The sequence below is a fragment of the Gymnogyps californianus genome, chromosome 6, assembly GCF_018139145.2.
Source record: "Gymnogyps californianus isolate 813 chromosome 6, ASM1813914v2, whole genome shotgun sequence".
NCBI classification, from domain to species: domain Eukaryota; kingdom Metazoa; phylum Chordata; class Aves; order Accipitriformes; family Cathartidae; genus Gymnogyps; species Gymnogyps californianus.
The window spans coordinates 9,103,503-9,119,791 of NC_059476.1; the positions used below are offsets into that span (position 1 = coordinate 9,103,503).

General features: G+C 36.4%; 1 protein-coding gene across 1 annotated transcript in view; it reads right to left on the minus strand.

Annotated features, from left to right (window-relative positions):
- Positions 1–16,289, minus strand: part of ATRNL1 (attractin like 1) — a 550,130-nt gene that overhangs the window by 124,131 nt on the left and 409,710 nt on the right. The window contains exon 27 of the mRNA XM_050899286.1: positions 8,154–8,261. Coding sequence (XP_050755243.1) covers positions 8,154–8,261 — 108 coding nt within the window. The remainder of the gene's footprint in view (positions 1–8,153; positions 8,262–16,289) is intronic.

Below are 16,289 nucleotides of genomic sequence, written 5' to 3' on the forward strand. Positions count from 1 at the left end.
TATGCAGTACATGTGCCAAATAGATTTTGTGAAGTGGAAAGATACGCTTTTGTCAAAAAACCTAACAAAATCAGGTTTTCAGAACTAATTGTGAATTCACAGATCCTATAGCTCATAAGCTAATAAGCAGAGACTTTACTCTCTTGTTAGTACCAAATATTAGGACATCAACCTGCATGTAGAAAAGTCTCCTATACATCATGATTAAGGCATTCTTACAATGTATGTTTGCCCAAGAGGGTAAATTGACTCAACAGATATAAGCAAGCAAATGAGAGAATGTAGGGATTAAAAATATGTTTTCTGTAAATTTAGAGACTGGATACATTCCAGAACCAATCTAGAATTTTTAAAAACTTTCTTTAAGTTAAGAACTCTGTCGAAACATCAACAAGTTTTGAGGTGTTAGCATATATTTTAGCAATAAACACACAGAAAAAAATTTGGTCTATATGAAAAAATGATGTGGCTTATTCCAGGCAGCATTTCTCAGACTATTTTTAGATTTCCCATATGCTGAAGGAGAAAACTATTACTTATAAATCTTAAAATATTGTTAACTTGATTCTGTGCAAGGAATTGAACATCTACACACTTTACATTGAATAGAGTTAGTATACACAACACACAAAAAATCATAGCTGTGACCAGTATGCATGAGCGACCAGATTAGGTATTTGTTCTGAATCACAGGCTCAGAACATTCACACATTGCTAGACATAAATTTAAAGAAAAGCAACAAAAATGTTACGCAAATGTAAAGACATCTAATTGGGCAGAGCTACACTGTTGTATATGACCACTGAACAAGGAATTAAATAGCGTAAAATCTAAAATTCTTATTTCATGAAAAGCAGTACATTATATGAGGAAGGAGTTATTGCAGGGACCAAACAATGCTGCTTTCAGGTAAACACTTTTCTCTAATGGAAGAACTACCAAATGTGAATTTTGCATATGATATAGCAACCCTCGTGGTATCATGATACAACAACATACCACATGGTATCACAAAACAATACCCAAGGTGAATCAATCATTTGCAAAGAAGAAAATAGATTTGAAGGTAGGATTTAAAATAAAGTGACTCAATAGTTTAGGAGAAAGTTTTCCAGATGAACAGGACTGAGTGAGCAGGCAGAGAAGAATGGAGTGAGCCATCACGGTCAAAGTGTAGGACAAGACAATGGAGTTCTTGAGGCAGTGGACAGCAAATTTAGCACGATCTTTGAGTAATACAGAAAAACAGAAAATGTGATCCAATATAGATTCTTCTCTTCAGTGTCAGGTGTATCATCTGACTACATCATCTGTGAGAGTGGTGAGGCACTGGAACAGGTTGCCCAGAGAAGCTGTGGATGCCCCCTCCCTGGAAGTGTTCAAGGCCGGGTTGGATGGGGCTTTGAGCAAGCTGGTCTAGTGGAAAATGTCCCTGCCCATGGCAGGAGGGTTGGAACGAGATGATCTTTAAGGTCAATCTTTAAGGTTTTTCCAACCTAAACCGTTCTACAATTCTATGATTTCTCTGAGATCTAGTAGTGTAGGATGCATGGATTTTGAAAGGCTATAAAAATGGTAATGCACTAGTTAAGATAAAAATAATTACATCATGAATACAGGCTTCAAGGAGAATATTGAAACTATTCCAGAACGGATTGGAGATCATATTAGGCAGACCTACAGCCGTGGACAGACTAAGGGTCAGAAATGACTTAACAGTTTCTGATCTTGCAAGGAAACTGAGGACGTAAATCAATGAAGATAACAGCAAAAGTGAAGAGAAGGGTCAGAAATATTCAGTAACAGAAAACTAATAGTGCAATGAAGGTAATTAAGGTGTTCAAACAACAGAAATGGAAAATTTTCAGAGAGTATGCAGAAGGAAGAGCTAGGAGGCAATCAGAATAATAATAAAGACAGCTGAAAGGAGAGAAGCTAATGGAGCTATGGGTACATGGTACCTGAGAAATGTTTGTCTAACCTGTTCTAAAAAGCTTCCGATAAAAGAAATTCCATCACCTCCCCAGGCAATTGCTTCCAGTGATTCAGCTTTATTATGAGAAGTTTTTCCTGATATCCAGCCTAAATCTCCTCTACTACAATTTAAGTCCATTACACCTTTGCTGCCTACAGTGCACGCAAAGAAAAAATTGTTGCCCTCCTGATTGCTACTAACCTTTTGCATATTTGAAGGTTATTATTTTGACTGCTTTCAATAGTCTACTCCAATTTCCTTGACTTTTCCTTGTAGTTGTATTTTTTAAGTCTCTGATTGCTCACATTGTTCTCATCTACATTCTCTCTCCTCTGGTCCTCCTTGAGCTGCAGTTCCACAGACCAGACACAGTACTTAGTGAAGCCCTTTCCAATGCCAAGCAGAGCTTGGCTTACAGACATAACGTATGGACAATACGGATAATCCAAACTTGGAATTAGCATGAGGTTAAAAAAACCCCAACAAAACAAACAAAACTTTGCTAGAAAAGAAAAATATTCATTAGGAAAGTTACAATTAAACTCAGGGATGAGAGTTCTAAAAACACCAACTCCTCACATGCACATCCAAAGCCTTCTAAGTGGCAGGTTACAAAAAACCAATGCAACCTTCATTTCTGAATGACATTGAAAAGAACGAACAGGGTAGGTGTCTCTAAACTATGTTTCTGCTCCCTTGAGTCCAGCTACAGCTTTTGCAGTCCCTGGAATCATTCAGAACAACCTGCAACTTGTTCTGTGTGATCATGGCTGACCTGGCTCACAGGCTGTATCCTACACTTGTCATTACACCTTCCTCAGCACTAAGCAAGACATGGATTAGCCAGTGAAACTATCCTTCCCCATCCAGGAGAATGTCTGGTTTACTCACAAGATAGTGTAGGATAACATCTAGTTATGGCGCCATAACAATAAAGAATAATCAGAGTTGATCATATTTAAACAAAATTTATAATAAATAATATATTATACTAATATCTTATTTGAAGTTCCCAGAGTTCAGCTCCCCAATAAGCTTGCATGAGCAACACTTGCAACTTTATAAATTATATAGCATGGCTTTTAAGTAAGCAAGAAGTGCAAGTATAATGGTCTTTGATAGCTCCTGTTGCCAAGTATGTATTGCCTTTATGGTCACTGGAAACAAGATGACCATTCTAGGGACAATTTCATCATTATCTTAAATAAATTATTACTTTCTTACAAGGGGAGTGAAGTTATCCTCTGATACTGAGACTAAAATTAGGAACTGAGAATATCAAGGGGCAATCTGATGACTTGTAACAAAGAGCTGGGAAGAGTCTGTTCCTTGATATTAGACATTATGTCATCAAAATAATGTAGGCGTAATACTGATGAAGCATACAACTAGTTTCATTTTGTACAAAATAATGAAGTATGCTTAGGTTGCAGTTTCAAAAATTACTCACTGAATTATTCAAATTAAACAAGAAAATGAACCCAACTTAACTGGATTTATTTGTAAAGCAAGCTAAAAAGTCCTGACATCTTATTGGCAGGAGAAACCAGCAACACAGCTTATTAGTATAAACTTCAATTACTTAAATGCCACAAATCTCTGGTACAGCATTTTAGTGTGTTTTAATAAGTCACTCTGATTTCCAATAGCCATTCTTGGTATAATGATAGCTACTGGTGTCGGTGCATACCTTCCAATTCTTACACTCAAATAAAGGAGAAGTAATGGTCAATCTTTGCTTCGTACTTATCAGAAGTGCCTGAAATTCAAAACTTATTTAATGTACCATAAATATTACTTACTGCTTGCTAGAGAAACAAAGCTAGATTTTATTTGAAATTCAAAATCCTTGAGATCATCTTACCTTGTCAGAAGTAGAGAACAATCTAACATCTGTGACAATTCTACAGGAAACACAGTAACTTGATGGAAAAATGATTGAAAGATTTACTGCATGTTTTTCTGCAGAAATAATTATTAAAGAACATCGATTTGCAAAAAAACCCCCAGATATCCAAGTAATACTGTAAAGGTATAAAATGGATGATCATCATAAGAGCACATCTGCTCTTGGTTCTTATGCAGGCAATAACACATCTGTCTTTACTCCAGTAGATGAACACAGTAGATGCTGCTGCCCAGAGACTTAGCATGACCCTACATTAGAGTTCACAGTAGTGCCCACCTTATCTCATAGGTCTAAAGAAAGAATCTGTTCCTGTTTCAAAAAACATCATGGGCTCTGAATGAACTGAAAAATACCCAGAAGTTAGGCAAAGCAGGACAGAAAAAACATTTTTATTACTTTTCACTTAACATACAGATTAACTAAACGACTGTCAGCAGCACAGTGGAAGTGACTCTTCAAAAGTGATTTATATTCTGGGGAAAAAAAATGTTGCCTGAAGAAGATAGCCTAAATGATTTAGCTTTTGGGATATACTGAGCAGCAAAAAGCAACCTGGTCTGGAAATGGCTTAAATGTCTAGAAAAAAGAAATGAAAGGAATAAAAAATGTTTTAACGCTGAGGGCACTGAGTGTCAAGAAGCATTGTATCTATTGATCTATGACGCTACTTTAATTTTTTATGGTTCTAGTATTGAAAAAATTATGGTGGTATCACAAAATATCACAATATTCTCAGACTCTCCAGACAGGGTGCTTCTGGTGTTTTCTTACTCTGATCCTTAACAGCCTGTGCTATGTGAAACTGCTAACAAGGGGACCTTAGGAATTCTTTCTCTTCTTTTACCTGCCCCTGAGACACCAGCCACTTCACTGTAGCCCCCCCGACTGTTCCCCTCTTGGGATCCAGAGGCTCACTGCCTTCCAGACTTCCCTTCCTCTCCTCCACCGGAGTAACTTTAGGCTGCTTTTGTTCTTCCCAAGAGGGAGGTGGAAGAGGGAGGGGTGGCCTGCCTCCAGCCTCGCCTTCTCCTGTAAGAGCTCATGCAGATTTCATCACTTCTAAGCAGGGAAATGGCAATCGTAATGGAAGCAGATGAAGATGCAGATTAGGGCTGGCATGGGTTAAATAGGATAATTGTGCACAAGATTAGTATCATGAATATCATACCACAGCAGGAGTAGGTATTGCTTCATAGATTTAGAATTAGGATACTACCGTGCCACCAATATCATTAGCAAGAGAGTGGTTGACATGGTACCAAGATGGAAGGAGGGCAAGGGAAAAACTGTTTGATTTCTTCTGTGTTACGTTTAAGCTGACAATAAGATATTTAATAGTTGATATAAGGCCAGCATGACAGAATGGATGACAAGATGAGACTTGTTAATGTCATGTTGTGAATCAGTTACACAGAAAGGCAGCCTGAAGAGGTAAAGATTGATGAGTAAGATGGTTTAAATTGGGAAGAGCAAAAGCTATTGCCAGTGCTTGAAAATCCACTCAGACAGCAGGACACAGAAGGAATATGATGCAGATTAAAGTTTTTTGAAGGAATTAATATCAAGATACTGTCACTTTGTTGGCAAAACATTAAGAAAGATAGACTGGATGGTAAAGACTCCAAAGCAGAAAGAGAGTCCAAAGTTCCGTAATGTTTTCAGGATTTTATTTTAATCTGTTGCAAATTGCTGCTAACTGAAAATAGACCCAAATATTATCAGTTGTATTGTAAGTATCTAAACTAGGCAATCATTTTAAGTACAGCATCCATACTCTTATTTTTTTAAATATGCTTTCCAAACACTGGGCAAAAAGTGCCTTACTACTGCAAACTAAAACTCTACAGTGAAACAGTTGCTCCGGATATTTACAAATAAATGAAAATAATAAAACAAAAGCTAACCAAACGGCATACTGGAATTACCATGTAGATAGTCATATGAATATTGACATGTATCAGACCACCAGTATTAATATAGAACACCAGCTGTACAAAACCACCATCATGTAAGCCAGGTGACATTAATGAACAGCAGTCTTACTATGCAGTTGAATGGGAGACTTGCAGTAATGTTTGGAACAGTTCAATGACATTACACTGCGCTCAAAGGACCCATGGATCAATACAATGTCATTGGAAGTGCCGGAGTTATTACAATGTCAATAAAAGTATGAGGTGAGGGAATGCAATGCACCACCATTAAAACTGGAATCCCTAGTATAGCAGTGCAAGATCTCTACAATGCCAGCGGAACATTTTGAAGAGAGTTATGGTATATTCCTCGTTTTTACCAAAAGATCTCTAACTTTAAAAGATCCCAATGGGCATCAGATATCACAGAATTATTAAAATAGTTTAATGAGTCTAACTTAATACAACAAAATAAAGTTATAGCTACTTCGTACTATCCTATTCTTTAAGCATTGCATCCTGGAAATACATGTGATCCAAATTCCCTTCAGGCAGAAAGAGAGCTGAGAATGAAGAACAGAATGCCAACTACAACTTTTAATGTCCTTTCGCAAATTGAGGATAGACCGCGAATAGAAGCTTAATATAGCTTTTTCTTACAGAATATACATTAAAGGACAATCAATACCCTGAATCACATTCATTTAATCCTCAGCACAATGCTTTGTTTTGATATAGATCAGTATATTGTAATTCCAAGGAAACTCTGAATGGACTTCATTCTGTGTATAACTATGTATTAATTAGGAAAAAACACTATGGATACTGAATACTAAGCAATTACTAGAAAATGCTAGGCTAGGAAGAAAAAGCTAATAAAAACTGTGAAATATAATTAAAATATTTTAGCATCTACTTCTTTTAGGGCTAAATAAAAGATATGAGAAAAGAAAATGTGGCAATTAACTTGTGATGTTTACTTCTAAAGTTTAATTAAATAATCAGTATGTACCGAATTAGAGTTTGGATACCTCAGCTCCCACTCATTTCTTCCCTCTGAAAAGACAACAGAGAAAATGTTCCCAAATACCAGTGTAGAAACAATGAAATCACATTCCAAAAAAGTTAACTTTTAACTACAGTGTAATGTGTCCTCAGCCTAGGGAGCTGGAAAGGTCTTCTGTTCCAAGATAAAAGGAGACAGAAATATGGTGATATTGGTGAAGAATGTGGGGGTTCTAGTATTTGGTCAGAAAATAACAAAGCTTCTTCAAAGAGATATGGCATTTTTATTCACTATCTCCTCCAAGTATTTAAATTATGCCAGCAAGAACAATTGTGATTGCTTCCTATACAGTAGCAGGACAGAGTGCCTCAATTTGATAAGTACTCAAGAGCTGATTCTTTTTCTTTCTGCTATGAATCTGTTTTTCACATTGCTCACTTCTCCATGAACCTTAGAGATTTGATAGAGCGTATTTAATCTTCCATTGAAAGAGGCTATTGAGAAAAGTAAGAGAAGCTTTGAATTTAAGAGGAATTGGCAGCAATGAAAAGAAAAGTACAATCTTGAAAGATTTCAGAGCTATCACACCTCATTCCCAGGTCCCACCATAAATAAGATAAAGTAATAACTGTAAACACAATATTGTAAATAAAAGTAAAGGAATAGAGGATTACGATCTACCAAAAGCCCAACCTAGATTAGATATTCATTATTATCCACATATTGTAATTCTCCCTCTATTTTCAGGTGAAACTTCCAGAATCCATTTCATGCATTATTACACTATTCCAATATCACATTGCCTTGCATATTATTATTTCTTTTCCAATGTACTGCAATTACAATAAAAGAGTGCAGTAATGTAGCCATTATCTACAAACAAAAATATGCAGTATACTCTGTATTCTTTAAACCTGTACATATAAAACACAACACTGACATTCGACTCACAGCTGCTTTATTTATTTATTTGTTTGTTTGCTGTAATCTCTGTTAATTAAGACAGATGTTAACTAGGGGGCACTGTGTACTCGAAGGACTGAGCATGAGGTTTGCTCCCTCCTTAATGCCTGCGTCTTGCATTCCTTCAGCTCACATCCATCATGAAAGGACTGCCAGGTGAGCTGGCTGTCACTCCAGCCCAGGCTAATAGATTCTCCAGCGGCTTTTGTTACAGCTCATGTCAAGCTATTAAAACTCTGTGCCTTGAAAATGGCTTAACATACGTAGCTGAGACTTGTCAGCTCCAGGTAATCAGACGCTGCTTGGTTTCAGAAGCAGATGCAGATGAGACTAGCAATATAAATATGCAAATCACAATGGTCCCTTGTCAGCACCACTGTTCCTACCTCTAATGGCCCTCGTAGAAAGTCTGTTTGCTCAGCTCCTACTTCCAGTGCTACATCGACAGAAGCAAAGGGGCGGCTGGCCATCTGCTGTCGCTCCCGCATAAGTTGCTGATGAGGAAAAAATGATGTTTTAACAAAACATTAAAAAAATGCACCAGATATTAGTCTGCCCTACTATACCTCCCATTAAAACATAAGAATGCAAATAGCATGCAAATAGACATATTTGTAATATTAAAGGGAGAAAGTTATACTAAACTATCATAATTTATTTTTACTCGAGAACTGAGCCCGGAGGGCCTATGTTGTCTACAAATGGTCTTTCAGCTTGAACTCTGATGAAATCTCCAAATGAAAGTTTCCCTAACTGACTGTTCACTCTAAATAACTTTGCTATTCATGCAAGTTGCAAGCAAATATGGGAAATGGTTGGTAAAAATAGTTGAAGTCTAATTCCACTGATAATGCGTGCGTTAGAACACCTGCCAAGAACAAGTCCACTTGGCCTTCATATTTTCATCCTTCACTACTAAGCCAGATGGAGTTAATGGTGTCAGGACTCATAAAATTATGCAGTATCTTTTCTGCAGTTACTTATATATGAAGAATAATGGGTCAGCATTGGGAAGCCAGCATCAGTGTATTTGAATACAATCAGCTATGCTCACAGAGCTTGTATAATCCTTTCCAATCACACCAGCGTGCACAGAAGTCCCAAGCAAAACCACAAAGCTAACTCATATTTCTTCCTCAAACTGAAATTATAATGCTTATTAAACCATGATGAATAAAAATGATGACCAGCACTAGATATTACAGATCTTACTTCACTGGTTCAGTGCAACTAATAAAAGCATTATTAAATATTTAAAGTGCATGAGTCGTGCAATTAAAGTCGTGTGCTCCTTCAACTGAACAGGACGTCACAGCATCCTGAAGAGACAAAAAGCTTGCAAAAATGTTTTATTAGAAAAGATCTAAGTTTCATTTTTCTTAGCGTTTTTCTCCCTATTATATCTCTGGAAAGCTTAAAACATTAGAAACTGGTATTTGAACGTAAATGACACTAGCACTGTGACGTACTGTTCATAAAAGCCTTTGAAATAATAAAAGGTATGCAAGCAAATATTTGCTGGCAGCTTGCTAATAAACACTCTTGATTTAAGGTCTGTTACAAAGCAACAAGCTCATTTTGTAATACTTATGCATTTTTTCTTGACTCGCATTTTAAGACTGTCTATAGAAATCTAAAGAAGCACTCGTAACGTTAAAATCAAAACAGTACAGTAGTCTCCTAATGCATACCCAGTACATTCCTAAGGTCTGGTTTTTATAAACGTGCAGTCTATTTGTCAGTAAGCACCAGCGCAAATGGGCTCCCAGTATATCATACCAAGAGGATAATTGATACGTCTGTGGGTGAAACTGCATGTTTTATATTCAGAATAAATAAAAGCCTAGTATGAATATCGAGGTGGTTAAAAATTATGTTTTTAACTCTTAATTTAAAAATGAAACTGGTAGTCTCTGTATACTGATTTACATCAGCACTGATTTGCATCAATACAATATATTCATAGATTTTTACAGCCAGAAAGAACTACTATGACCCTCTAGTCTTACCAACAACTTGACAAAGACCACAAAAATTTAAAGCATAAAATACTGAGTCACTATATGCTAAAATTACTATATCTAGCTCATTCTCTTCCTAAAATAACAAAAATTAAAGAAAACAATGTTATTAGAGTGGTCCTGCCATATGGAACTCATTACAGTATTGTAAGTCTACAGAGCTATTGGCAAATGCTTACTTTTTAATGGGAAACCAAACATTGTTTTAAACAAATAGAATTGCTTGGGGAAAGTACTTAAATGAGCAGAATAACCTACGCTCCAAATGCACAAACAGTGCTTTAAAAGATTTACTTAACACAGACTATAAAGGAATGTATATTTGATATGCTCTGTTTTGTAAGGCTAGTGGTTTTCTTCACCTCTGCTCCTGGTCATGCATTCAGTAAAACCTCTTCATTCACATGGTAGTCAGTCTAATTTTGATACTCTGTCATTTGAGAAGAGTACTACGAAGATTCTTAAATAGCTCTGTAAATAAGAATGAAAACTTTAAAATGTTCAGCTGCCCATGAAGTGCTGCTGAGTTTGGCAGCTGAGCACTTGCACATCAAAGAAAAGTGCTCTATTCGAAATACTGCTTCTTTCTGTTCAGCATTTTAAAGCTCCCTGTAAGGTGCAGAACAGGAAAAATAAGATGCAATGAGGAGAAATACAGGAAGATACTATGATGTTTAAAATCAGTTTTGTGGCTGGAAAAGGTCACTAACTCCAATCATCTGCAACTGTCTGTGTATCAAGACTGGGACAAAGGCAAAGTTCCAGTTATAGAAAATCTTGTGAGTTAGATTATCCCATGGCAGGTGGCATTCAGATGTGACACTCCGTGCTCCAGTCACACGCTGTTTTCACGTAGCCCATACGGGTATGGGGAAATTCCTGTAATTCAGCCATAGGCCAAGAAACAGGGAAACTCTCTGAACATGGGTATTATGAGAAGAGTGGAAAAACTCTTCCTTACCTTTTTCTCAGCAGTTAAAGAGATTAAAAAAAACACACAGATTTCATCATAGCTGAGGCAGAATAAACATGGGATAGGGGAAAGTGGAACTATGCTGGTGTTACTTATATACTCATGTCCAAAAAAATTTAATGCATTTAAAAATCATACAAACAAAAAATAAATACATACTTCTTCAGTAATTAGGGATATTTACTTGGAGACAAAGAATAGATGGACATTATTAACATGTAATGATTGAATATTTTATCACTGTCCTGGTTTCGGCTGGGACAGAGTTAATTCTCTTCTTAGTAGCTGGTACAGTGCTGTGTTTTGGATTTAGTGTGAGAATGATGTTGATAACACTCCGACATTTTAGGTGTTGCTAAGTAGCGCTTATCTTAAGCCAAGGACTTTTCAGTTTCCCCTGCTCTGCCAGCAAGCAGGTGTGCAAGGAGCTGGGAGGGAGCAGAGCTGGGGCAGCTGACCTGAACTAGCCAAAGGGGTATTCCATACCATGGAACGTCATGCCCAGTATATAAACTGGGGGGAGTTGGCTGGGAGGGGCAGATCGTGGCTCTGGCATCGGTCAGTGGGTGGTGAGCAATTGCACTGTGCATCACTGGGTTTGTTTTTTTTTTCTCCCCCCCTCCCCCCCCCTTTTTTTGTTATATTCCTTTTCATTACAACTATTACTATTATATTATTTCATTATTATTATTGTTAGTATTATATTTTACTTTAGTTATTAAACTTGTCTATCTCAACCCACGAGTTCTGCCTTCTTTCCCAATTCTCCTCCCCATCCCACTGGGAGCAGGGCGGGGGCAGGGAGCGAGGCAGCAGCTGCGTGGTGCTTGGCTGCTAACTGGGGTTAAACCACGACAATCACACATTTAATTTATAATATTCAGAATTAAGCACATGCCTAAATATTCACTTAAAACTATGGGAAATTCAGAACATTACTTTCTCAGCATAGGACTGAGAAATTCAATGAGCATTTATCTGACGGAGCAGACAACCAATTTCAAGGCCTACCACAATTTCAAATCTCATTAAGTACAAGGGTATTGACAAGATTAATTTTCAGGCATTTCTATTATTTTGTAGCAATTTCAAAATATTAATTTATATCCTATTAAAGAGTTTTTCTTGTAAAGTATAGAATTATATTCGTCATCAGTGAAGAACAGTAAGATGTTACGATACTACAAATTTCTCACTCAAAACCCATATAATTTGAGAACATTTCTTAAAAAAACAACTATTTTGGCATAATTAGTCCCTTGTCATGGAAATATACATTTCACCTGATTCTCCATGGACATGTAGACATCTTTGCCCATAGATTATGTTAATTTTGAGTTTTGATGTGCTAGTCAAATAAACACCTTTGAAATAGGACCTGCTTCCCCATCTAGAAGTATATCACAGAAAGTATTTGCCTGGGTATACAACTCAATTTTACCATTGATCAAAAAAATTCTCATGGGGGATACTTCTCCTCTGATCAATGCAGTTTGGAGTGAATTAAAATGTTCCGTAGCATCTTGTATAATCTTCTATAAGAAAATGTATTTGTTGCAAAGTTCTTATTTAAGTAGAAATGTTTCAATTTTTTTTCTTTTGGTTGATGACATTTAGACTTATTTTCAAAATATTTTAATGCCCATATTGTATTCATGTACAATAAAACACTCAATGCAAAATACATATTACAATTATTTAACATTAACAGAATACAACATTTCAGCAATCCCAGGCTGACATGTTTCAAATCTTTTGTATTTTAGGAAGTGCTACCATTTTGCTTCTTTTTCCTATTTAGAAGACTTTTTTTTTTTTTTTTTAAAGACTTGGTCTCTCACGTGGAATAGGATACTCTTCTTCTGACTAGCGCTGCTTTTTCTATGCTCTTTTCTTCACCTTCCAGCATAACTGTCCTAGAAAAGCCCTAACTGAAAAAAAAACTAATAGAGTACATGAGATGTTAGGAACTAGGACAGGTGTACTTTCTCTTTGTTATACAGTAACAGACATTCTTGAGGGACTGATAGATTAAGATAGCTGAAAAGAATGAGACCTTTTTAGTGTCATAATAGGATGAACAGAAAAATCCTTTCAAAGATCCTTCTGTTGCTGTTTGGCACCTTTATGGGCTACTTTAGCCCATTGGCAAGCAAGGAACGTTGTCAGAGTGTGCCATAAAGCATGCACAGACAAGTGTGCATGCCCAAGTTCATGGGGCAGCTTGACAGCTAGGGTAGGGATAAGAGGAAGCAAACACTTGTAAAAATGTTAGGAAGACTTCTGACCGCCAGACCAAAAAAGTTTTCCGTTTGGCTGTTTAGAGCCAGGCAGTCTCAGTACACTATTTCAGAAATAAGGAAAGATATGGCAGTTGAAAGGGTGCCTATTATTTTAACAACAGCAACAACTGCCTAGGTTTTCTAGGTTTTCTTCCTTCATATCTTAATTTTCTTTTTTTTTGTTTGTTTTTTCCTAGATCAGATCACTACCAACATTGTACCAGGACATCCATGAATTTGTCAAGATGAATATTCAAAATCACGAAGAATGGTAATTCTACAATCTCTCTGGCAACTGCTCTCCAGTCCCATGCTGCACCACCCTCCTAGTGACAAAGATTTTCCAAATGTCTAATCTGAAATTCCTGTTCTGTTTATTCATCACCCATCTCTGACTTGTCTGCAGTTAAAACTTGGTCTCCTCCTCTCCTGTTTCTGTGCTGTCAACTGCTGATGTGAATAACATGAAAAGGCTACAACGAAAGCGTTAACAATGCCATGCCTTAAATCTGAGTTTTACAGGAAGAGTGTTTCCAATGAGGAAAAATGTTAAAACCTCATGGAGAGTTGCATTGACTAATTTCTGATAACATTGCATTTGACTAACTCCAAGGGTTAAAGAAATTAAAAATATATGTAAATGGACAGCCCTGCAAAACCAGAGAATCTCTATAAGCAGTGCAATTCAGTCATTCATTGCATATTCTTGAAATCTCTTACTGCCTTATCTAATGAACAGAAGTAACTTAAATGAGTTTAAATGACTACACAGATCTGAGAGGACCACAGGCATTTTAGTTAGAAACACAATTTAATTCTCTTCAAAAATCTTAAATTCTCAAACTGAATTACACACAGTGATATTTCAATGAAGCTCTGATTATTTGCTTTAATTTGCACAAGACAAAGATTGCCCTCTCTGTAACTTTTCTCATTGTAACTCTTGGTGTTATAAATCTCTTCAAATTAAATTAGCTATTTACATAGCTGGAAAGGAGAGCAATTTCTCATTTACATGTTGAATAACCTATTTGACTTGGTTAATTTCCAAATCAGCTGATTTCACTGGAAAGGTATATCATAGTCATTAAACTATTTTGTTGGTTTTTAGGTGAAATAAACTCACCATTCCATGATTGCAGGAGATAAAGTGACTTTAAGAGATGGACAAAAGCCAGCTTATGAAACCAAGCAGTCGGAATAACTATACTTATGACAGTAGTCTGACAATCTGGATTCATTCATTCTCTCCATCATGAACTTCCTAAATAATCCAGGTCGCTTGCTTTCCCTGTGCCTCATTTCCCACTCTGCTAAGTGGAAAGTGCCCTGACACAAGAGTGCATTCAGGTAGGCAATGAGATATTACAATGATGGACATAGTATAACATGCTATTTGCACTGCAAAACAGACTCTACGGAAAATTCCTAAGATACCAGGGCCTATTCCAAGCCACTTTCTTTTAAAATTGCCTGAAGAAAAAGTGCTCTCAGGTTTGTGCAAAGGTCTGTCATGGGAAAAAATGAGAGGAGTTATACTTCTTGTCCTAGCTTTATACTGAATAAAATGAAGGGTTATTTAAACTAGACATAGTCCAGCAAACAACAGCTAAGACATACTTAAAATACAGTGTACACATCCCAAAAAATAACAGTTCCAAAAGGTCAAGTTTTTATGTATCCCTTTTGGAAACCAAATACCAGTCATCTGTAATTTCCCTTGAACAAATCAAAAATGAGAAAAAAAAGATGAGCCCTGAAAAGGTCATTTTGTTGCTAGATCCGAGGAACAGACATTTAATGTATTGCACATTAGCAAGCAAAGAGCAAAACGTGAATCTGCTGTGACTTCAGGTTTGGACCTTTTTGATTCTGGTATAGAATTCCCATCTGTAAAACAGAGTATGAAAAGCTGCTTATTACAATGGAAATGGCACCCTGGTTTATGCTTATTTGCCAGTAATTTATGGAGTCTCATTTATAATAAAGTTGTGATCAATCCTTCAGTATTTTTCCCTAGAGATTTAGGAAGATTTTTTGGGTGCTAAGAATCAATAATAAGCTCAAAATTCAATTCACTGCTTTCAAATTTAAGAAGTGCTAAACAAGACCTAATCCTATTATCTCTTTCACTTAGATCACTGTGAATCCATGTTGCACATTTACCCAGTTCTGTAACCATAAACATTTTAAAGGTTCCTCTAGACATACTTAAGTCTTTCCGTAGGCCTTGCTAACCCCAGAATTGCATTCTTCTTCCTAATCAAGTGGATTTAAAAAATCCTTTCAGTAAACTGTTATTTTGCTGTTAGCTAGCAGAGCCATTTTCAATTCACAGAAAATTTCTAAAAATGCTTATTCTGCAAACTAATTCTGCGTACAAAGAAAAAGAGAGCCAGATCCACTAATTATATATGTTAAAATGTTTCCACATAAGACATTCTACTGTATTTGCCCAAGGACTGTTATTTATAAATGAATATATTAAAATATGTGTTAAAATTAATTATTTCAGAATATGAAAGAGAGATTCAAGTATCATATTATGCAAACTACTCCTTGGAACTCTTTCATTTACAATGGTGTCACATAAATAATGCTTTTCAAAATGTATTCTAAAGAATTACTAACAGTGATAGCGTAGTACTTTAAACATAAGTGCCATCTTTATAAGTGGAATAGACACAGTATGAAACTACCTTACATCATTAACAAAATCTCAGCGCATCCTATTGACATTATTAAGCCACGGCTTTTGAAATGAGGCATCATGAATATCATCCACTATTATCACAGCTGTTAAAAACAGCTTTAGTTACTTACCTTAGACAACAGATGTCAAGCTGATAATTCCCAGCTCTGAAATAAAGTTTTAGGCTGTTCCTATAGCAATTCAGATTGCTTTAAAGATAGTAAATATGGTGTAATAAAAGAAACTGGGTATAAGTAGTACCTCACGAGATCACTTTGTCCACCTCTGTGCATTGGTCCTACACAAAGGCAGGTTGCAGTGTGATTATGATCCTTCTAGCAGATGTATAAGTTTCTTAAAAAGGCTCCAGTGACGGAGATTCCACAGTCACTCCAGAAGTCCAGAGTGCCTGATGATCCCCATGCTGGAAAGGTCTTTTCTAAAATCTAAATTAAGTCTCCATGCTGACATTTAAGCGAATTGTTTCTTGTCCTGTCTACAGTGGAGAGCATTCCAGGTCTACAAGCAAGAAAAAAAAAAAACCAACCAAAAAA